A 24,376-nucleotide genomic window follows, 5' to 3' on the forward strand; every position below is an offset into this window, starting at 1 on the left:
TCGGAGACACTTCTTCATGTATTGAATCAATTGCTATGAAAATGTATCTTATCTGGGTTGCCAAGCATGCATGGTCAAACAAATTTTAACCACCCATGTCAACCATTCTTACTCGAAATTAGACGCATCAGCGTGGACCGTCACTCCCCAATGCGATGAGCTGACCCAATCGGAGCTGAACTGTCCGGCGGCCGGATTGGTGGCCGGCCGCCGACCTCGCCTGGGGCACGGGCCGGTCACGTGACCCGCGCCGGGCCGGGGCAGAGCGGGACTCGCGGCGGCGGCCGCCCGGCAGAGCCGGACGGACTCGGTGGCGGGTCGGTCGTGTGAGGTCACTGCGGCTGCCGACTGTTCCATTTGGCTGTTGGTCGATTCCATTTTGAAGGGGTTCCATTAGGCGTTTGCAGTCTTATAGTTACCTATATAAAGGTTTATTTGGAGAAGCTTGTCCTTCCGTCCGTGTAACAGCAGCAAGATGCCGCGCCAGGCGGCCGTTCGTCCGTTCTCCTCCCGCTATGGCGCTGTGAGGGCTACTTCCTCTGTCTGTTAGCCAGGTCGCAGCAGCACTGCCCAGTCACGTTCCCGGCTGCTTGGCGCAGCAGTGGCGGACGTTGTCCTCCCGCCCCGCCCCGTCCCGCCCCGTCCACACCTCTGTCAGGGCGCCGCTGCTCTCGCATTATCTGACACTAGCCTCGCTGTCTGACGACTTTTCCAGTGCTTTACGATTTGCCGTTAGGGTCCAAGGACAATACAAGCGGGGACATTGGGGTTCTGTCGGCAAAGAAGAAATATTCAAGTTCATTTTAAAAGTCTACCGCGCAATATAGCATTCTTTTGCTCCGTTGCAAGTGGCGCTACTCTGGCGGCGAATCTGGGAACTACTAACTGTACTCGGGCCATGTGACCTTGACCGGCTCCTGAGATTGGGGTCACGTGACGCTCGGCCCGCCGGCGGCCGGTCCCACGAGAAAATTCAAGTTTGCAGTGCAATTTTGCATTGACAGACATCATTGACATATGATTCTAGACTAGCATTCGATACAGCGTTTGATTTTACACAGAATGACACTAAATTCAAGAGATTATCCGCCATCACTTCATCGCACTTTTTGTGTAACAGAAAGAATGTCCAGCCGACATTGCATGCTATAGCATAGTCACCGTGGTTATCCCGCGCCCGGCTGGGGGTCCTGGATTTCCACGCCCTGCTGGGGGGGGGGTGTTTGAACACCCCCCTTCTAACTCGGCTCCTGGGCCACGTAGCGATACGCGGAAGGCGGTGTTCGAAAGAGCGTCAAAAATAATGAGGAAATCACTTCGGTCAATTTTTTGGTCAGGTCAAAGGTCAGGTCACCAGAGGTCATTGAAGGCAAAATTTCGCCGATTTCCAGGTCGAATGTCGACAATTTTCAAGAAGCCAACGCATAACTCGGGAACCAATAGAGCTACAGCGCCGCGGAAAAGCGCATTCGATAGTCCTATTAACGCCCTTTCTGAATAATTTTCTCAGATTTGACCTAACGTCAACGGTTTTGCCTGCAGAGGGCAAAAACTGCAAAAATAGCCGATTTTTTCGGAAACAGTCTTTCTGCAATAACTTTTGACCCAAGCCTTGTACGAGCTTACTTTTACCGGCATCGTGTTCCTCTCGTCAAGACGCATCGAATGAACTATAACTTGACCTTGAAAGGTCAACTTGAAAATTTGAGCTCAGGTCAAGGTCATGACCTGACCGGAAAGTTCATGTTGCATATCAGTCGATCCGTATCGTCAAGCTGAACACATTTAAGGCGTTTTCATCGCTCTAGCATGACTATCAAAAGTTATTTGCGAAAAACTGTTAGATACCATTCGTGACCTAAGATGACCTCAGGGCATAAACAGGGGTCACGGACACCATTTTCATGTTCAGTGTGTCTAAACCACTTGTAATTCAGTGTTTGGGAGTGTTTATAATGTCTTTCGTCCAAAAGAGGCGCATTTCAATTTTCTCCCATTGACTTATAATGGGGAGGTCGCAAAATTGACCTGACCTTAGGTCATCGATATCAAAATTCTGAGATATACATTTTGTACATGCTATTGCTCTTAGCAATCGCTGAAAGTTTCAAAGCGATCGGTCACTCGGTGTAGCTATGACAGACATTGAAACTTTTTATGAGGTGAGGTCACTTCAAGTGACCTTGTGACCTGACCTTGAATGACCGTGGTCTGAAATTTTCACAACATGTGTAGAATTGATGTATAATAAGGTGTACCAAAAAACGGCGGCGCTCCGCGCCGCCGTTTTTGAGATATTCGCGAAAAACCACAAGGGGGGGTGTTCAAACACCCCCCCAGCAGGGCGCGGGTTAAGCAATGGGAGCGTACACTGTGGCCTATGATGTGTGCAGACTTATTGATTTTGCCAAGAAGCAGAGCAATATTAATTTGAATCTGGAATCGTGTCCGGTACTAAATTTAACGGGCCATGCGCTGGCACCTACTTATTAGGTATTCGAAACATCAAAATAACATCTCGTCACAGATTTCAATTTCCTTACTCGTTCATAGCTCAGTGTTCACGGCTCATTCTGCATTGCTGGGCCTGATAACAATAAACTTCGAGTTACCTATGTCAAGTTTCATGTTGACACGCACAATGCAACGAACGATTCTAGATCAAGAAAGGTGTCCGATACCTAGTGTTCAATTCTTCACAGTATGGCGCTATTAATAGGGAAAATCTGCTATGATCACTTCACGGCGCTAATTGTGGAACAAAGTCATGCTGCATATTTCCCCGATGAGAGCGGGGCGTGGCCGTGAACGCAGAACGACGTGAACCCCATGATAGATTGTTTTTTGCCAACAACCAACGGAAGAATATATTGGTTTTAAAATCACATCCGGGAAAAGATTTTACGGGCTATTCAATGATAATAATTATTCGAAGAATGAGGATTGAGGATACCTCGTCGCAGATTTCATTTTCCCCACTATCTTTACTTGGAGGTCGATTAGCATCGCTAGCCAGATCTACGTTTATGTTAATTTTGTTATCGACATGCACGATAAAATGTCGATTTTTGACAAGCTGTTGATAAAGCGTTCAATTCTGCACAAAATGACACTAAAAATAAGGGATAATCCCACATAGTTTAATCGCACGTTTTGTGGAACAGAAGGGCCGTCATTGCATATTAACGCAATGAATGGGAGCCTTTCAGAGCGGCGTGTACTGTGTGCAGATTTGTTGCTTTTGCCAAGAAGAAAGGGAACGATAAATTGAATCTAGAATCATGCATGATACTAAATTTGTTGAACTATCTAATGCTATTTATTATTCGAAGAACAAGAACGCTGTTTTGTTGCAGCCTTCAACTTTCTTGTTCATAGTTCGCGGCTCATTCGGGATTGCTGGGCCTGACAACAATGAACTTTGAGTTTCAGTATCAAGTTTTCCTATTGACGTGCCAAATAAAATGTCGATTCTAGACAGCTGGTCGATAAAGCACTAATTTCTACGCAGTATAATGTTATTAAAAAGGAAAAATATGATGGAACTCTTCCGCACTTCTGTGAAACAATAAGATGTCGCATATTTTCGTGACGGGAGCCTGGCGGGTCCCGCGTGCGAATATATGCCGACTGATGTTTCTTGCCAACAAGCATAACAATAATTGGTATGTAGAATTGTGTCCTGGAATAAATTTTGCTAGCTATTCAATGATGCTAATTATTACAAGAATGAGAATGGTATCTGGTCGCAGGCTTCATTTTCTTTTTGTCTTTATTTGGAGATTCATGGTGCTTTGTTGGCCAGGCTTTGTATTTGCAGGTCTGTCAAGTAATGCTCTATGAGCGTTCGAATTCCGATAGGTATGTAGGGAAAATAAAATCTTCAACGGTATACCAGTATAGCGCCTTTTGGGGCGACTAACGGAGCGAGCGAGGGGGTGAGTCTTGCACGTGCGAAATTTCGAGGGGGTACCTCCAACTGACTTGTGCACGGCACCCTACTGACCGGTTTCTAGCGATGTGCCAAATTTGAGCACAATCGGCCCAGCCGTTCTCGAGATCTGGGAGCGGCACCCTGCACGTGCGCACGTGCAAAATGGGTCCCAACTGACTTGTGCACGGCACCCTAATAACTGGTCCCTAACCGTGTACCAAATTTGACCGCCATCGGTCCAGCCGTTCTCGAGATCTGGAAACGACCCCTGCACGTGCGCACGTGCAGCAGCACCCCAACTCTGGCACATGGATATGTAGTGTCTAGTGGGTGCCTACCTACATGCCAACTTTCAGCGCAATCGGCCAAGTAGTTACCGAGATATTGCAACAATTACAAAAGTGACACCTCTTCGTTTTGCACGTGGCACGTGCATAAGGGGTCACCCACATGCATCGGGAATAGTCCAGTACTTGGTAGAAGGAATGAAGCTACCCTACAAAAATTACCGCATGTAAATCGGTCAAGTGGTTGCTGAGATATAAGCCTCGCAAAAGCGTCCGCACGGCCGGCCGGCCGCTCATACTCAGAAATTTCCGTTAATCTAAGGAAAGACTACGCTCGCTTCGCTCGCTCCGTAATCATTTTTGTTCTTCGAATAACTAATATCATTTGATACCCCGTAGAACATAATCTAGGAAGTGATTCCATATGTAGAACCAGGATACTTTTCCCCTGTTTATTAGCAGCAAACAATCGAACGGCATACATCGTTCGTGGCGGGGCCCCATTCCCCTCGCGAAACTATATAACATCCTTTTGTTCAACAAATACTGCGGTGAAGTGATAGCCGATTTATCCTTTTCAACAGTGCCATACTGTGTAGAATTGAATGCTTTATTGCACAGCCATCTAGAAAAGACATTTCATTTTCCGCATCGATATGAAAACTTGGTGCGAACTCGAAGACTATTGTTGTCAGGCCAGCAATGCCGAATGGGTAACCTGAGAAATATTAACGAATAAGCAAATTGAAATCTGCGACGAGATGTTATTTTCATTCTTCGATTGATTAGTAGCATTGAATAGCCGGTTAAATTTAGTACCAAACATGATTCTAGATTGAATTTACTATTGCCTTGCTTGTTGGCAAAAGCAACAAATATGCACACATCGCACGCCGCCCTGGACGCACCCATTGTATTAAAATGCGACGTCGGCTCGACACTCCTTCTGTTCCACAAAAAGCGCGATGAAGTGATGGCGGATAATCCCTCGAATCTGGTGTCATTCTGTGTAGAATTGAACGCTGTATCTAATGCTTGTCTAGAATGGACATTTTATCGTGCACGTCCATAAGAAATTGATAGAAGAATTGAAGAATGTATAGCCAGCAGTGCCCAATGGGCCTCTAAATAAAGACAAGTAGGACACATGAAATCTGCGACGAGATATCATGCTCATTCTTCGAATAATCAGTATTATTGAATGGCCCGTAAAATGTGTTCCCAGATGCGATTCTAGAACCAATGTACCATCCCCTTATTTATTGGCACCAAACAATTAATTGGCATGCATATTTCCCGGCGGCGCCCCGCTCCCATCGCAAAATGTGCAATATCCTTTTGTTGCACAAATAGTGCGGAGAAGTGATAGCCGATTTATCCTTTTCGGTAGTGCCATGTTGTGTGTAGAATTGAGCATTTTATTGAACAGCCATCTAGAATCTACATTTCATTGTGCGCATCAATATGAAAACTTGGTGCGAACTCGAAGATTGTTGTTGCCAGGCCAGCAATGCCGAATAGGTAACCTGGGAAATATTAACGAATAAGAAAATTGAAATCTGCGACGAGATGTTATTTTCATTCTTCGATTGATTAGAAGCATTGAATAGCCCGTTAAATTTAGTACCAAACATGATTCTAGATTGAATTTACTATTGCCTTGCTTGTTGGCAAAAGCAATAAATATGCACACATCGCGCGCCGCCCTGGACGCACCCTATATTAAAATGCGACGTCGGCTCGACACTCCTTCTGTTCCACAAAAAGTGCGATGAAGTGATGGCGGATAATCCCTCGAATCTGATGTCATTCTGTGTAGAATTGAACGCTGTATCTAATGCTTGTCTAGAATCGACATTTTATCGTGCACGCCAATAAGAAATTGATAGAAGAATTGAAGAATGTATAGCCAGCAGTGCCCAATGGGCCTCGAAATAAAGACAAGTAGGACACATGAAATCTGCGATGAGATATCATGCTCATTCTTCAAATAATCAGTATTATTGAATAGCCCGTAAAATGTGTTCCCAGATGCGATTCTAGAACCAATGCACTATCCCATTATTTATTGGCACCAAACAATTAATTGGCATGCATATTTCCCGGCGGCGCCCCGCTCCCATCGCAAAATGTGCAATATCCTTTTGTTGCACAAATAGTGCGGAGAAGTGATAGCCGATTTATCCTTTTCGGTAGTGCCATGCTGTGTAGAATTGAGCATTTTATTGAACAGCCATCTAGAATCTACATTTCATTGTGCGCATCAATATGAAAACTTGGTGCGAACTCGAAGATTGTTGTTGCCAGGCCAGCAATGCCGAATAGGTAACCTGGGAAATATTAACGAATAAGAAAATTGAAATCTGCGACGAGATGTTATTTTCATTCTTCGATTGATTAGTAGCATTGAATAGCCCGTTAAATTTAGTACCCAACATATTCTAGATTGAATTTACTATTGCCTTGCTTGTTGGCAAAAGCAATAAATATGCACACATCGCGCGCCGCCCTGGACGCACCCATTGTATTAAAATGCGACGTCGGCTCGATGCACTCCTTCTGTTCCCCAAAAAGTGCGATGAAGTGATGGCGGATAATTCCTCGAATCTGGTGTCATTCTGTGTAGAATTGAACGCTGTATCTAATGCTTGTCTAGAATCGACATTTTATCGTGCACGTCCATAAGAAATTGATAGAAGAATTGAAGAATGTATAGCCAGCAGTGCCCAATGGGCCTCTAAATAAAGACAAGTAGGACACATGAAATCTGCGACGAGATATCATGCTCATTCTTCGAATAATCAGTATTATTGAATAGCCCGTAAAATGTGTTCCCAGATGCGATTCTAGAACCAATGCACTATCCCATTATTTATTGGCACCAAACAATTAATTGGCATGCATATTTCCCGGCGGCGCCCCGCTCCCATCGCAAAATGTGCAATATCCTTTTGTTGCACAAATATTGCGGAGAAGTGATAGCCGATTTATCCTTTTCGGTAGTGCCATGCTGTGTAGAATTGAGCATTTTATTGAACAGCCATCTAGAATCTACATTTCATTGTGCGCATCAATATGAAAACTTGGTGCGAACTCGAAGATTATTGTTGCCAGGCCAGCAATGCCGAAAAGGTAACCTGGGAAATATTAACGAATAAGCAAATTGAAAATTGCGACGAGATGTTATTTTCATTCTTCGATTGATTAGTAGCATTGAATAGCCCGTTAAATTTAGTACCAAACATGATTCTAGATTGAATTTACTATTGCCTTGCTTGTTGGCAAAAGCAATAAATATGCACACATCGCACGCCGCCCTGGACGCACCCATTGTATTAAAATGCGACGTCGGCTCGACACTCCTTCTGTTCCACAAAAAGTGCGATGAAGTGATGGCGGATAATCCCTCGAATCTGGTGTCATTCTGTGTAGAATTGAACGCTGTATCGAATGCTTGTCTAGAATCGACATTTTATCGTGCACGCCAATAAAAATTGATAAAAGCTTGGTATGGCCAGCAGTGCTCATGGTTCTCCAAATGACAAGTAGGAAAAATAAAATCTGCGACGAGTTATCATTCGCATTCCTCGAATGGCCGGTATCATTAACCCTCGCTCGCACATGCCATTTTCCCATCCTAGAACGCACATTGGGGGGGGGGGGTTGCCAACCCCGCGCCATTTCGTTCCTGTTGGAGATAGAGCTTAGCGGTAAAGACCAAAAAGATTCTTTGGGAAGAGACGAATCCAATGATACCCAGTTTTACCTTCTCAGGTCAGTCATTGACCTTCCAGGTCAGGTCAAACTATAAAATGTTGCTGTTTTGGGTCACCATTGGATATCAAGTGCGCTGCTTATCAAATACCGATGACGATGCTGTTTTCTGGTGCCAAGCCAGCTAGAACCTCTTTGTCACACTACCCGACCAGAATTTTGCTGCTGAGGTCATTTCAGGTCAAGTTAGGTCAAGGTCAATTATATGTGTTTGTATGTCTGTGTGTGTCTGTGTGTATACTGATGTGTGCACCGATTGTTTTTGGGTCCATATTACATGAAATCATGATCTGAGAAGCTTTTTCCAAAAATGCAGTCAAAAAACTTCACAAAAAGTAAATTCAGCTTGCCTAAAACGCAATTATCTTAGATGACCTAGGTTGACCTTGACCCTGACCTTGACCCCTGTACATCGTCGAACAACATGTTTCATGATAGGTGGGAGGTAAGACTGGCAAAAAAGGCCGAAATCAGGGTGTCAAAAGCTCACAAGGCCCATGGCAAACGCAAGATATTGAGAATTGGCCATTTGGGTCATGACATGACCTGAAAAACAAGGTCATATCTCCGAAACCAAAAATCACAGAAACTTGAAATTTTCAGTGGACATCAAGAAAGGATAGACGAGCAGCTTTACGAAAAATCAGCCTTCTAGCTCTAAAAATGTTGAGTGCAGAGCAGAAAGACTACCTGGGGCGGGGGGGTGGCAACCACCCCCCCCCCCATGTGCGGGCGAGGGTTAAAAAGCCCGTACAATGTATTCCCGGACCGGAGACGATTATCGAACCAACGTATTATTCCTTTGTTTATTGGCAACAAACAATCGAGTAGCATACATCGTTCGTGGCGGGGTCCCACTCCTCTCGCGAAACGATGAAACATCCTTCTATTTCACAAATAGTGCTGTGAAGTGATAGCAGAATTATCCTTTTCAGCAGTGCCATATTGTGTAGAATTGATTGCTTTATCAAACAGCTATCTAGAATCTGCACATAATTTTGCGCATCAATATGAAAACTTGGTGCGAACCTCGAAGGTATTGGTTGTTGGGCGAGCAATGCCGAATAGGTAAGCCGGGAAATATTAACGAGTAAGGAAATTGAAAGCTGCGACGAGATGTTACTTTAATTCTTCAAATAATTAGCAGCATTGAATATTCCGTTGAATTTAGAACCCAACATGATTCTAGATTGAATTCACCATTGCCTTGCTTGTTGGCAAAAACAATAAATATGCACACATCGCACGCCGCCCTGGACGCACCCATTGCATTAAAATGCAACGTCGGCTCGACACTCCTTCTGTTCCACATGAAAAAGTGCGGTGAAGTGATGGCGGATAATCCCTCGAATTTGGTGTCATTCTGTGTAGAATTGAACGTTGTATCGAATGCTTGTCTAGAATCGACATTTTATCGTGCATGCCAATACAAATTGATAAAAGCTTATGTATGGCCAGCAGTGCTCCATGGGCCTCCAAATAAAGACAAGTAGGAAAAATAAAATCTGCGACGAGATATCATTCTCATTCCTCAAATACCCGGTATCATTAGAAAGCCCGTAAAAAGTGTTCCCGGACAATATTCTGGAACCAACGTATTATTCCTTTGTTTATTGGCAACAATCAATTAGCATGCATCGTTCGCGGCGGCGTCCCGCTCCCATCGCAAATATATGCAATATCCTTTTGTTCCACTAATAGTGCGGCGAAGGGATTGCAGATTTATCCTTTTCAATAGTGCCATATTGTGTAGAATTGAGCACTTTATTGAAAAGCCATCTAGAATCGACATTTCATTGTACGTATCAACATGAAAACTTGATGCAAACTCGAAGGTTAATGTCAGACGAGCAATGCCGACCTAACCTGGGAAATATTAACGAGTAAGCAAATTGAAATCCGCGACGAGATGTTATTTTAATTCTTCGAATAATTAGTAGCATTGAATAGCCCGTTAAATTTAGTACCAAATGTCATTCTAGATTCAATTTATTATTGCCTCGCTTGTTGGCAAAAGCAATAAATCTGTACATATCGCACGCCGCCCTGCTACGCTCCCATTGCGTTAGTATGCAACGTCGCCTCGACATTCTTTCTGTTCCACAAAAAGTGCGATGAAGTGATGGCAGATAATCTCTTAAATTTAGTGTCATTCTGTGTAGAATTAAACGCTGTATCGAATGCTAATCTAGAATCATATGTCATTGGTGTCCGTCTATGCAAAGTTCCACTGCAAACTTGAATTTTCGCCTCGGAGCGGTCGCCCACGGGCCGAGTGTCACGTGATCCCAATCTCAGGAGCCGGTCAAGGTGGTTCTGCGACACCTGAGCGAGCGTCATTTCAGCGAACGACATTTGAGCGAAGCCTTTTCAGCGATTATCAATTTAAGCGATTGACTTTTTCAGCGATTGTCAAGTCGGCGAATTCATCCACAGCGATTATCAACTTAAGCGAGGACCAGAATTAGCGAAACCAGATTGAGCGAATATATGGAGGTCAATGGGGGACCTATTGAGCGAACACAGTTACAGCGAAACCGAACGCGACGGAAGTCAATCACTTGCTACTTTTCGGAAATTCTTGCCCTTGGAATACCCGCTTGGTATGTGTCATGCTTCAAGCTGCGCGCGGCAAATTTAAAATTTGCTTTTAAGCTTGGAAACCACAAAAATATCTGGCCTCATTCTGCAACCTTGATCTTGCCTTGATCTGGCAATGTGGAACGTGAGAGATAGGACGATGGAAGGAATGCCAAGGACCAATAATAAACTCGAGGGATGGCACAGGAGGATCTAGTCTATGTTTCAGGGACCTCACCCAAATATCTGGAAATTCGTACGTTGCTTGGGGCAAGAACAAATTTTACAGCACGGGAAACTGATCCAAATTCAAGCGGGGGAATTTCGCGAAAATCAGCACAAGCAATATGAATCTCTGAACAAACGTTTGGTCATCATTATTGGCAAACAGCAGGGGGGGGGGGGTTGAAATCGAACCGCTGGAATTTTTTTAGAAATGTGGCATTAAATTTGGAGCTTAATGTCTGAACATTGAACGTGACATCCGCCATCCAGTTCCGGATAATCATGAAAAGTTCCGGAAACATTCGTTGTACGTACACTCGCAAAAAAAAAAATACACCGTTAGGGACGATGAAGTGTTTCGCTGAAACGACAGTCGCTCAAACTGTAGTCGACGAAAAAGATGTCGCTGAAACATAGCTTTCGCTTAAATTGATAATCGCTATAATTGCTAATCGCTCAATTTGATATTCGCTAAGTTGCCAGTCGCTGAAAATGGTTCGCTCAAATGACGCTCGCTCAAATGACACTCGCTAAAGTCGCTCGCACCGGGTCAAGGTCACATGACCAGAGATCGGTCAGTAGTTCTCAGATTTACCGCTAGAGTAGCGCCACTTGTATCGATGTCCGCCCTTGGACCGTAACGCTATTACACGAGTCCGATGGTAACCCAAGTTATCTCGCATTGTACAGCGCACTAGTTGGCCTGCATCGCGGCCAATCACTCGCTCATCGTTGCTGTCGGAATCCTGCGTCTCAACAGGCAAAGAGAAAAATTACTAACAACATATATTTGCTGCATAAAGCGCTGTTCTTTCGCACAATGTCGTAGCAATCGGGCACTTTATCTATGAAATTAATCAGACTAGACATTGAAGCACTGTGGACGAGAAAATGGTTTCATTACACATTACTTAACTGGAAGAATTCTAGCTACGTTGTATTAAACGGCGTTTCAAATGCTTTGCCATTTAATAATATAAATCATCAGTCACCAACTTTGATATGCGACAGCCCCTTACACATAATCACTTGTTTAGGGGAAAATCGACTAGATTCATATAATCACTCGCATGCAAAATTTATCACCAAAGCACAAGCTCATTTGCACAGCTCATCCGTGACGAGCCTCCCCCCGCCTTCCCACAGAAAGCGTTCCGAGCGCCGCGTGCCTAGAAGTCTTCTTTGAATACTTTTTTCCTAGTCTTAAGTTTGACTTCCTAGCCAATAAATAAATATCTTTTACGCATTCAAATGCAGCAGTATCCATCTGCTGCAGTTTTACTTTATGCATGCACTTGTCCATGTCGCTGAATTGGTTGACAAACTTCACACATTTTCAAAATATAGACTTCTGTCTCTAGCTAAGCCCTGCCGACTAGCTATATAAATCCATCAGCACTCGCTCGAAATCGCACACAGACATTCACGGTCACACGTGAGGCAGTGGAAAAAGACTGCTTCACATTGGTCACCAAGCAGTTCACTTAAAACCCTCGCGGGGCGCTAAATTATCGCTCGAGCCGGCGGGGTTTATCGCTCGCGCTCGCGGGGAACACTGGCCGTGACTTGGTATCTGTCCTCGGACGCTCTTACAGGGGCTTGGGCACGTTCTTTGTGAAATCACCGATGAAGTTGCCAGCCGGATCTGAAACGATAGGAAAGGGTCACTTTAATATTTGTCTCGACGTTGGCAGCGATTGCATTTATAAATGATTGAAGCATTCAGTCAGTTGTAAGATAATTGAACTAAATAGCATGTTTGATACAAGAAGCGCTGTAATTACCGTAGTTGGCGACCACCATGATCTTGCCGCTCTTGGAGCGGGCTTTGCCGACCCCCAGCTCCTTGGACTCCTTCCAGACTACCTGAGAGAAGTGGCCTGAAAACAACAACATTGAGCGCAGTCGGTTATCGGGCGGGCCATCATTAAGATGATCATGCCTATACAGTATATACTTCAACACAGTGTCTTTGTCATATCGAAGAGAGTTAACTACAGCTTGTCTGCATACCGTCCACGTCTTTCATATAAACTATTTTGCTTCACGTCTACATACTGCATTTATATTAATTTTGTTCTGTTGACACCGGATCGTTTCACTCGACTCCCTGCGGCCACTCACCCGACTTCATGACTCCCGCCTTCGGCTCGACGTCGAACTTGTGATCCTTAATCTCGCTGTACCAGCTCTCGACGGCCTCGCGGCCGTTCACCTTGAACTTGGGGTCGTCGCTCCACACGCAGAAGATGTTCTCGCCGTACTTTTTGTCCTGCCGGTGCTCCATCTTGTCCTTCTCGGCGATTGTGTCGGCCCACTGCTGGCTGTACTTGCACATCTGGGGACACGGCCGATCACAATGCGTGAATACTGTGGAATGTGCTGCACCTTTAGAAGGCTATCCCGTTAAGCGCGGCAAAAGAAGAACAGCAATTAGTTAAGTGGAAAAAGTTAACTAGTATTCCAATAGGGTTTCTGAATATTGGGCACATTTATTTCTGAACCCGCCAGAGCCAGCTGATTTCCAGGCAACTGTAAGAAGTCTTCACGCAAGCACTTCTTTTCAAATCAAACCGAGCTCGTGGCCGCCGTCGGTCACATTGCGTCGCGTGTTAGCAAAATAACAAAAAAAAATAATGTTGCTGCTTTAATGCATCCGTGTTAACATGCCACGGTGGGAGCCATACCTTTTTGTTCAGCTTCAGCGACGGGACCCCGTGCTTCTTCCGGTACTCGTTGTGCGCCTTCAGGCATTCCTCGGCAAAGTCCTCTTCGTCGCTGCTGCTGCTGCTACTGCTGCTGCTGCTTCGGCGCTTGCTCTTGCTCTTCTTCTTTTCTACCCGCGGGGCGTCACGTTTAGGCTTGAAGCCAGCCGGGAATCCGCTGCGATGGAAGAGAAAATCAGTTGATTATAAACTCACCAGCGATTTAGTATAGACTGCGGCATCGATACCTCTTTTCACCGCAAGAGGATGACTGGTTTGATCTAGTAATAAACCGCGCTCACAATCAACATATTCTCCCATCCACGTTTAACCAACGTTTCATATTTTGACCCAGGCCGGCACTCCTCCCTATCGAGAGTTCTGTGCCACGTCCCCAAGTCGAGCTCTGCACCCACGGGCGGTACACTGTCGCAGTGTTCTCCCCAGAAACCCCTCTCACCCACGGGCGGTACCCTGTCGCAGGGTTCTCCCCAGAAACCCCTCTCACCCGACGGGCGGCACGTTGTCGCAGTAGTCGCCCAGGAAGTTTCCGGCGGGACTGTAGTTGGCCACCACGTAGACCCGGCCCGACTTGGAGCGCGCCCTGCCTACGCCGACCTGGCGGGTGCTCAGCCACACCACCTGAGAGAAGTGGCCTGTCGACAGAGCGGACAACGATCGAGCTTCAGAGCAGGTCACATGGGTCGCGCGCCTTGTGTGAGTTAACTTCGTTGAAAGCACCTTTCTTCGAAAACAAAGAGCCAGAGCTGACCTCCCAGTGACGATATTGAACGACCGGCGCTTGATATTATTTTGCATATGGTGCATCAGTACATAGAAACTGCCCAAGCTGTTTTTTTTTTCTGACTATACGGCTAATATGTGGCTATTGTATAGACTGCAACAGGAAGACCAAGGCGATATTCTTCAAGCTTACGGGGTATAATTTTGTTATAAGTGCAGGATAATCCTATAGGATTCTTGTTAGGCAGATATTAACATGCGCAAGAAAGAACAGACACCATTACGTGAAGTGATATTTCATGCTCGGCATGCAGGCAACCGGTCACCAATAGAATATACTCATAAGCTACCATAATGCAATTCATGTGATATGCTTATTTCGGCAAATAAGGATTGTGAATCATCCAAGTAATTTACGATTATCTTTTAACTCAATGAAAAGTCAACAATGGAATGTGAACGCAGAGCGGCCACATTGCAATCGAATGCCTGCAAAGTTGACAGTGGATTCAGCCGTAAATGTGCCTCACCGCTCTTGAGCACTCCAGGAGAGGGCTCCTTGGAGAAGTCATGGTCCTTGATTTCGGCATACCACGAGTCGACTGCCTCGCTGCCCTTCACCTTGTGTTTGGGGTTGCTGGACCACTGCGCGGGGCACACAGCGGTGGGTTAGAGCGCGGCAACGGACCGTTAGAGGTGGCACACAGAGGGCGCTACTGCAGTCGAGTTAGGGCACCAGTCGGTGGGAATATACCGAGTGAGTGGATCAAACGGCGAGGATCGAGGAGCACAGAGGGAAAGTGTTACTGGTGAGCTGCTTGGAAACTGGCCAGTCTCAAGACACTGGATGTAATGAACCGAGGGGAAAGGAATAGTGACAACCGTTTAGACGGTTAATGTGCAAGATCAGCGGATGAATAGGAATGATAGTGACTATCCTCCAATTAATTTTTATAGCGATTATTGTTTTCGACCAGTCAAGTTGTCAGCGATCGGAGAAAAACTAGTTTAGGTGGGCGTTGGCTGGTAGAAGCGGATGTCATTTATGTTTACCCTGACTAGAATGCTGAGAAGGTAAGAGCGACTGGTGATTTATGAATCGACGAACCGATGGAAAAGGAAAACATTGGTCCTAGTCCAAGATTAGCGTGGAAGGTGTTAGCATGTCACAGGACCACTTTCTAGGGTTGGTTTGGAACGCCCTTGCCCCTTGGCCATTCGTATGAGTATAGGTATATATGTTAGGACACACGAAAAAAAATCACACTTTAGAACGTTAATTCCACTGGTTAGAGGGTGGTTAGAGTGAATTGGCGGGTCGTTGGATTGGGGAACCTTTTTCCCTACCTTGCAGTAGATGTTTTCGCCTTCCGAGTTGTCCTTCCGGTGCGACATTTTGTCGTCATTTGCTATCTGCTTGGCCCACTCCTTTGCCATCTTCGTGAGCTGGAAGAGGGACAATAAATTAGTATCCTGTAATTCAAATGAAAGCATGGTGAATTCTCTACTACATGTGAAAATATTAGTATTCTAAGAAATGTGAAGCTTACCAGCATGAGTTCGAATCTTTTACCCGTTATGATATTTAATATTCAATTGGAGGACCATCGGTATCCAGCTAATCCCCATGCACTGGGTGAGTGGAAAGATGTTTGACACCCCACGACTTGCGGCACCCGCACCTTTTTGCTGCGCTCGAGCGGCGGCGCGCCGTGCTTCTTGCGGTAGTCGTTGTGGGCGTTGATGCAGTCCTGCTCGAAGCTGTCCTCGTCATCACTGGAACTGTTACTGCTGCTGCTGCGGTGGCGGCTCTTCGATTTGGACTGAAACGACAGAAAAGAGAGGTTAAAATAGATCACTTTAGGGTTTGCATTGCCTGGAAAGTGCGGTGCTCAGGCCTTTCACACTAAAAATGAGCCACCTGGGTCGAACGGGAAGTACCCTGCTGCTTTTGCGCCATCAGCGTAGGAAAAAAAATGGTAGCCCAGTATGTTATTTTAGAACCGTAAAATCGGAGACACCAGCTGACAGAGACAGCTCCCCGAGTTGAGGTAGCCGCCACAGATGCCTGACTATGTACCGCCTGAATGCCTTCTGAGCGACTAGGTACTTTTCGATCTGAGGTCACCCGCACGGGCATCGGCGTCTGTTCGGAGGACCTGGACTTTTCAGCGCAGGTAATTACCGTTGACTGTCTTTCGAATTTCAGGGGAAATGGGACGTGAAAAGACCAGAATGACTGCGTAGAGGTGTAGCAAGAACTGCCGCTCATCTGCACGGCCTAATGTGACGGCCCAAAAATCTAATACGCTTGCTAAGGGTCTTCGGTGATGTTCCATTAGAGCCTGCCCGTATTGATTGTTTTCAGGTGAATAACGCATTCATATAGATTGTCATTTATCATCATTTATCATTTATCATAGCTTGATTTATCATCAACATTGTATACGTTTATTGCAAGTTTATTAGGACTTCATCTGATGTCGTGAAGAATAGATTTCGGTAAAAACGTCTCGTCTGCATTTTTTTAACATGCTCGCTGTTTTTATTTTATTTTGCGCTGGTGCAGTGGTGCAGTGGTCGTTACATCTCATTGCAACAGTGCGTCACCATTCGGAGAGGTACACAGACGACCAGAAGTGGATAAAGTGGCTTGTCTGAATATATCCTTCCTGTGCCGTAGCATTATCTGCGACATATGCGGCTCAGCATGGGATGAAGACAATGGTCGTTTTAACCCGTTTGAAAATAATCCCAGTGTTGTGTAAACACATTTCCGAAGTTTTAGGCTCTTATTGTTATACAAACAGTTGATCAGTTATGCTCAAAAAGCAAAGCGATGTTTTCGAAACAAGTTGCAGTTGAGTCATGGCATCCGTCAAACTCAGTAGTCGGACCACAAGTCGTCATCGGCGGCCTCCTCCTCGAGCCACTGTTGGATCCAGGTGCTGTCCGCCGGCCTCCTGATCTCCGCGCCGGGTCGGCCGGACGTCTGCTGCGACTGGACTCGGCTGGGCTCGGTATTATTGGCCGCCTTCTGTCCCCTGCCTGCCGACGAGCTACGGACCGTCCCCAGAGTGGGATTCGAACGGCGCTGGCGAGGCTGCGAGCGTGAAAACGGCTGTGTGATGATATTCTCTGGATTCAAGAGTCTCTCGATCAAAGTCATATTGTCACGCTTCTTGAGATATATATGCCCGGGCGGCCTTGGTTTGCTTTGTAGCTTATGAGTTGGTTCCCTTGAATGCTTTGCACCTCCGCTGATTCTTGTGTGGGCGTAACTTGTTGGGGAGTTGGAGGTTTCTTGCGGATCGGCAATGTTTCGCCTTATCTTTTGTTTTAGTTTAAGGGTGCGATTTTCTTCTAACAAACTTTTGATGAATACACGCTGGTCTTCGATTGTTCGCTCCAAATGTACGATGTATTCCTCGATTTGTTCCACGATTTCCTCAGTACCGATTTGTGTCACCGACTTTCTCCTTTTTAACCCTATTGGTTTGGGCCTTTTCGGCCATTTTTCTACGCTTTTAACATGAGGTTTAGCCGGGCGCTCTATTGAAAGGCTGCGCAGCATTTATCATAGCATTTAGCAGAGTAGTTTTTAAGATGACCATGAATAGTAAGACAGTACAATCATGGTACTCACGGGTCCACTTTCATCATTCATGCTGGTTGACTTCATGCTGTAAACTTTATTTCATTCTTCGCGCTTTCTCTGTGGGTGGTTTCTTTGCTTCATTATTTAGCTGCCTCTGGACGTCACATTTTTGGTGTGGATATTTGAACAAAACGCTGATAAGAAATAAAGGAAAGATTTTAAAAGGGAAGAGCCTAAATAAAGTTGTGTTAGTATAGAGTTTTTTTTTGTTGGTGCTACAATTTAGATACCTATAATTAAGACTTTTTGCATACCTATATAGGCATATAACGTTTTCTTCCTATGTTATTACCCAAAATTTCCGCGGCTCAAAGCAGGTAGTTCATTTTTAACGAAAAGGAACATTATATTGCATGCATGTGCTTCTGTCTTTGCTGCACCACTCACGAAGAAGGCTTCAAAGCGGTAAAGTGTGGACAAGGGATAAGGCTCACTGCAAGTTGGAAGAGGCGAACTTTTAATTTCGCAACCAAAACAGATTTATTCCCTCTGCTTTACTACGTGTCTAGTGTCTACAGTGAAGTTGTATAGGTCTTGTAGTTAGGATGGGTGACCTACCTCCTTGTCTTTCTTGGACTTCGACGCCTTGGGACTCGGGCTGCGCGACTTGGGTGTCTTATCCCTCTTAAACTTGGAGAGTAGTCCTCCCTTCTTCTTCTCAGGGCTGGAGCTGCGATTACGTCGACCGTGATGTTTGCCTCCATCGGACGATGACGAAGACGACCGGCGTCGGTTACCGTCTGCAGATGTGAGACAAAAATATGTGACGGTGAGAGAGACGAATAAGATGCTATTGAATAAAGAAATGAAGACGCGAAGAATAGACTACACGAATTTCATAATTCACATCCAGTTTTGCGTTTTCTTTTTAAATTTGGTGTCCAGTATCCATGCGTATTCGACTATTCACGCTACAAAACTGCATTTTACATTAAGCTTATTTACGAGGCGTTTTTTTCTGAATATCCGTCGAGAAAATGTCGTATTGGTGTGACAGTGAACCAACATTGTTTAAAGGGACCCTCCCACCTTAACATTAGTTTTGAGTTGAGATAGCCAAGTTTGCGGCCAGGCTCAGAAACCACCATTTATCCTGGTCGCAACCCCCGCAGCTTTATGGTGTTCAAGAAATTTCTTCCCTTTACTTGCAGGGTGGGACCAGCGTGGTCCCTATCTCTTAACCATTACGGGAATCTGATGACGTCATCAGGCTTTCGAACGTCCGTTAAATGTTTGACTAAAACATTTTGTAGCGCGCGGTGGTATATGCTGCTTTGCGCGCAACAAATGCCGCACTTTCAAATAAAGTCGCTAGGAGCAGCGTAGATCCCAAAAAGTAAACAAAAGTAAAAGTATAATATCTTGAAAACCGGTGAATATTTTTCGATGAAATTTGGTAGATATTCGTTTTTGCTCTTTCTGAACTGAGCGACATCACTTTCATGCCAATTCATTAACTTTTTTGAAGGTGGGAGGGTCCCTTTAAGTCATGCAAAGTTTCTGGAGGAGGAGAAACATTAAATGTGCAAAAAGTCAGTGCACACGCAGTGTAGCACACACCGTGTAGCACACACAGTGTAGCTCAGTGGACACTATCTGACAATTCGAGCACCTGCTGATAGCAGCTTGTCACCGATTGGCCTCTATCGCGCCCGGAGCTTCCGAGGGCTCATGACATTTCCGTTTATCCGTGTGCGAGCGATATGGCGTCTTTAATCGGTGTTTGTTCGGCATTTTACCCGGGACCGTGGCAATCAGTACTCAGCCTGTCATATGCAGCATTAGCTCTCTTAATTAATGCTAACTGTTCCGTTACCCTAGCATTGACCAAGTCTTCCCTATCCGACGATGACAATATTGGTCGAGTGTCTATCGCAGTTGTCATCTCGCTGTTTTTGTACGGATACAGGCTTACGAAATCGCGAGGTGCATCGTTAAGCCGGCATCGTTTGACGTAGGCATTTTGATAGGCACATACCAGGTGTGAAAGTAACGTGCAATTGCTGCATCCCGGTGCATGGTAGCCTCGTACATCACGAGCCGAGTATTACACGCTGTTTCGTCTCGCCAGAAAGCTCCTCGCCACCGCCGCGCCACCGTGCCCCGGCGACTCACGTTTGCTGTCCTCCAGCGCCTGGCGCGTCTCCTTGTGGAAGGTGTCCAGCCCGGGCCCCTTCTTCACCGTCTTGATGGTGGTCGTGCTCGAGCCGTCGTCCAGCGTCTCGATGGTCTCCGTCGTGATTATCTCAATCTCCGGGTGCTGAAACACGTCCATACATTAGTTTAAAGTTGAGCTTTGATAGAGGAAGAATTCTGGTAAATTGAGTGGTTTGATGGCATTTAATGCTCATTTGCCAGCGACTGTTGAGCTAGGGCACTTACAAGAGCGTATCTAAATCCCGTTTCAGACTTGCACGATGTATAAATCTACAGGTATTTTAGTTACATCATTTTCGTCTCGGTGTGCTATCGGCTATCTCTTAGAAAGACCGGCCGACGGTTCATCGTGATAGTGTCACACTGGGTGTCCCTTTTTTATTCCGTGCCAAACGAGTTACTTAACATAGTATATCTCAAGGGCCCTCTCAGATGCATGCCACTGATAATCTCTAAATCACAGATACATACAAGTTCCGTAGACTGTACCTGCTTTGAGGCCGTAAGTGGTTGATAAATACCGATAGGGAACCAGACGCGAGTAAAAATACGGTATCTGCGGTGCAAGTGCTGTCTCGGTGCAATGGGATTCAAAGGCTGAGCCAAACAGGCGGTCTCGGACGCTGCGGAGGGGGGGGGGGCAGACCCCCGAACAAATCGCCGACTTTGGAAAACTCGGATATCGATTCCTTTTGCACGGCTGTGCAGTTTAAAGCAAACTTTTTTATGAATAGTGTGTGGTCTTCTTTCCTTTCTAGAAAAACGACAAATTTTCATCGGTTTCGGCCGCTGCGAGGTGGGCGTTTGCCCCAAATGTTAGATCCGCCAGTGATGGGATTTAGTGACCTCAGTTATCAGTTACCACATCACTCGTTTGCTCCAGCCGCCTGTGAGGCCGCCTGTGTGACTGCGTGCTGTAAATACCGACCGATATTGGCCAATTGCTGGCCCTATAGGCATACTGCACCCGAAAGAGCCCTGGACCTTTCAGAAGCTGATACCCGAGTAGCACCTATCAAAGCTCGGTTCATATGACTCAATGCTTCGGTGTGCTATCGCCAAGGTCGGACTTTGTAAAGCCTTGTGTATGTAAGGCAAGGCACGTCAACACGCAGGTTTACCTTCTCCGCGTCAGTATACATTGCTAACCTTGCGTTCAGTCGATAACGCAAATATGTAGGTGAGCTGGTGTCGCTACCACTTGCCGAAGGCTGCCGGAGTTTGCACAGCTAACCGATGCAGGCGCCGCGCTTTCAACGATATGCGTGAGCAGAGGATGTTAAATCTGCAGGTTCATTACTGGAATGTGTTTTTCGTCAGTTTATGCCTGTTCGGTTCCCAGGCCCATCTAACGGGCGTTGACACTTGAAGTGCAAATATTCGGCCGAAACGCGTGTTAGTCAGACGTCTTACGGCTTATCGCTCCGACTATCTCGGTACGGGTACCGAGATATTCCTGCTAGCGAAGCCCAAGCCAGCAGCGCCGAGGGGCCGTGGTGCTGCACAGAGCTCACAGAGAGGTGGGTGTGGCCGAGGCAGAGCAGGGAGCGGCGGGTAGAGTGAAAGGGGAGGAGGCGGCGCTTTCTGATCGCAAACTGGTGGGCGGGCCGCTGTCCCGTAAAACAAGCAGTGAATCCGGCTGGGGCATTGTTCGGTGTGTGCTGAACTGTACTGCACCGAGCAGTACAGTTCTCGACAACCACCATACCCGTTGGAGCTTTCAGCCTAACAACTACATACCTACTGCTTGACGAATGAACGGTCGGGAGTGAGCAGAGTTTGGGTGAGCTAGAGTGAGCTCAGGAAGGCTGATGTGAGTTGTGGGAGCTGGGGTAAAATGAGCTAATCAGAGTTAAACCGGCGGTGCTGAGGTTTCGGACGATTGACGGCTGCCTTTGGTGATTGTTGGTGAGGTCATGGGGCAGCGGTTGGTTACCCGCAGGTCAGCAGAGGTCACTGAGGTCAGGAGAGGTCGCCGGGGTCAGCGGGGTGAGGTGTCAGTCGGCTGTGGGTCGCTCTTGTGAGTGCTGAGCGCCGGTGAGGTGCGCGCTACAGCCGGGCTGAGGCGGGTCCAAGTGCGCAGAACTCCGCAGTCGTATGACCGCGCCAGGACTCAATTGAGGCAAGTGTGGAGCCGAGCGGCGACTGCCGACGGTTTCCCAAGGCAACAACTCTTCCATTCTCCTCCTCTATCCCTCACCCCCGTTCTCCACTCTCCAGTGACCCCAAATGTCAAACTACCGAAGCAGTGAGGTCGCTGTAATGATGTAAGTAGACGGTGGGACACAACGCGTGGTCTTGCTGGATCATCAAACCCACCGCGTCGCTCAGTGGCGTCAGAGCTCTCAGAGACCACGGTAGCGTGCGCAGACGGCATGTGCAAACTGTGCATAGACGAGTACAGGCAGCCAGAGCGCCCCAGACAACACACAGCTCCTCCGTACCCAGACCTATATCAGCGAGCACGGCGGGGTAATGTGACCGGCTGGTGGTCGCAGCGTGCGCCTCGTTAACTCAATATCGCCCTGTATTTGACCGCGCTCGGTTAGAAGTTCACATATAGTGAGAGTTTGATGCGACATGATCGTGAGAAGACACGGATGTGAGCATGAACTTACGCTGCATGACTTTGAAGTCGGAGCTAACTGAAATACGATATAAGGTTATCACGCCGCCCGCAGCTGGATTTCCACGTTAGGGTCTACTTCGTAAATTTAAATTATGCATATTCATGCATATGAAAGCAAGTTTACAGACCAGTATAAATCCTCAGTGACCGAACAGAACTTCTTTAGTTTATGAAATGAAACTTCTCTATAACCTTAGGCGTAGACTTTTCCAGCTGCGTATCCGTTTCCTTGAAGCCGACTCGTCTCCACGCCAACTGAACCGTGCTCAGTTGCAGGGTATGCAGGTCCTTCTGCTAAACACGTGCAGATGGCAATATACACAGAACCCAAGCACCCCGAAAACCTAGCCTCGTGACCGGGACTCTGGTCTCGGCGTGACGTGAGCGGGAGCTCTGCAAGAGCCGCTCCTGGAGCGCGGCGCAGATGGTCCGCCCACGCCCTCCCCTCCCCTCCCCTCCCGTCCCCTCCCCTCCCCTCGCCTCCATGACTTCCTCTCGTCCTGATGTGGTCCGAAATAGGTCGGCAAGGCGCTGTACGAACACACCAGCTAGTTGCACTGTCGACTGTCGTGTATGCGCGTCTGTCTGTGCGTTGACTGTGAGAAGTCACTGATCTGGCGTCACGGTGCACGGCCTTGTGCACCGGCTCACGGTGAGAGCCGCGCGTGCAGCGATCACTACAGCTGGCGGCCCGCGGCTCGCGTGATGATGAGCCGCGAGCACGGGATGGGCCGGCGTCCCGACCACCCGCCGTGTTTGGTAAACAGCGTCAACGTGCCTGTGAACCTGACAGGCGTGTGTGGCGTGTACGGTAACGGAACCTGATCGGCGGGAATACCTGGATGTATGTAGATGAGGTTTTTGCGGGTTATGGATTGAGGATAGTAACAGGTAATAGTGTGCGTTGTGTATCCCTCTGCTAAATGACCTGACTTGGTACGGAAAATATGTCAGCTCCGTGCACGGGTATGAATGCAGAACGATTCATAGGAAAGCTTGCTAAACCGGCGTTAACCCGCGAGTTGCTGGGGGGGGGCGTTAAACGCCCCCACTTTTTTCGCCGGGCCATAGCATAAAAACGGCGCGCCGCAGGCGCGCCAAATTTTGGGTACCTGTAGGGAATTGATTGAAGTTTATTGTGACAAAGTTTCAAAAACATCGGTCGGAAAATTTTTGAGATATCGAGGTTTTAGTGACGTCATGATTTCTGAGTTTTCGACCAAAAAAGGCATATGTTCAAAAAATCATATAAAATCACAGAATAGACATACAGACATGCCGTAAACGCCATTAGACTGCCAATACCATGATCAATCAAATGGCTATCTTCGATTATTGATTATCGTTCCGCATTTTCCAAAATCTTGAACTGAATCTTGGCAATTTTTCGTGACTTCTTCACGACCATGATACATGAATTTCTTAAATTGAACTTTTTGAGCCAAACACGTACACATATGATAAAATGAATGTCACCATCGTGTTCTACGCCCCAAATTACCTATAAAACATGTGTCACAGGCTGCGAATATCAGTTTTGATTTTCGGGGATATGTGCTTACCTGGTTGACCTGACCTTGACCCTGACCTATGCTTGACTGACCCCTATATGGAGCTGACACTCTTGTAGGCCTTATAAGATGGATTGTGCACCGTTTTGACAGAGTTTATGGCGAGAGGCGC

General features: G+C 46.6%; 1 protein-coding gene across 2 annotated transcripts in view; it reads right to left on the reverse strand.

Moving 5' to 3' along the window:
* Positions 1-11,573: 11,573 nt before the first annotated feature.
* LOC122371706 (protein PRY1-like) overlaps positions 11,574-24,376 on the reverse strand; it is a 35,527-nt gene continuing 22,724 nt past the window's right edge. For both annotated transcript variants that reach the window (XM_043348269.1, XM_043348268.1), the window contains 10 exons: positions 20,023-20,167; positions 18,466-18,647; positions 15,932-16,072; positions 15,597-15,695; positions 14,780-14,894; positions 14,014-14,161; positions 13,488-13,683; positions 12,925-13,138; positions 12,585-12,680; positions 11,574-12,445 (listed from right to left, as the gene is read on the reverse strand). In XM_043348269.1, the coding sequence (XP_043204204.1) occupies positions 12,390-12,445; positions 12,585-12,680; positions 12,925-13,138; positions 13,488-13,683; positions 14,014-14,161; positions 14,780-14,894; positions 15,597-15,695; positions 15,932-16,072; positions 18,466-18,647; positions 20,023-20,167 (1,392 nt within the window). In that variant the 3' untranslated portion in view covers positions 11,574-12,389. The remainder of the gene's footprint in view (positions 12,446-12,584; positions 12,681-12,924; positions 13,139-13,487; positions 13,684-14,013; positions 14,162-14,779; positions 14,895-15,596; positions 15,696-15,931; positions 16,073-18,465; positions 18,648-20,022; positions 20,168-24,376) is intronic.

This window comes from Amphibalanus amphitrite, unplaced genomic scaffold, assembly GCF_019059575.1.
Source record: "Amphibalanus amphitrite isolate SeventyFive unplaced genomic scaffold, NRLGWU_Aamphi_draft 001270F_arrow, whole genome shotgun sequence".
Classification (NCBI taxonomy): Eukaryota; Metazoa; Arthropoda; class Thecostraca; order Balanomorpha; family Balanidae; genus Amphibalanus; species Amphibalanus amphitrite.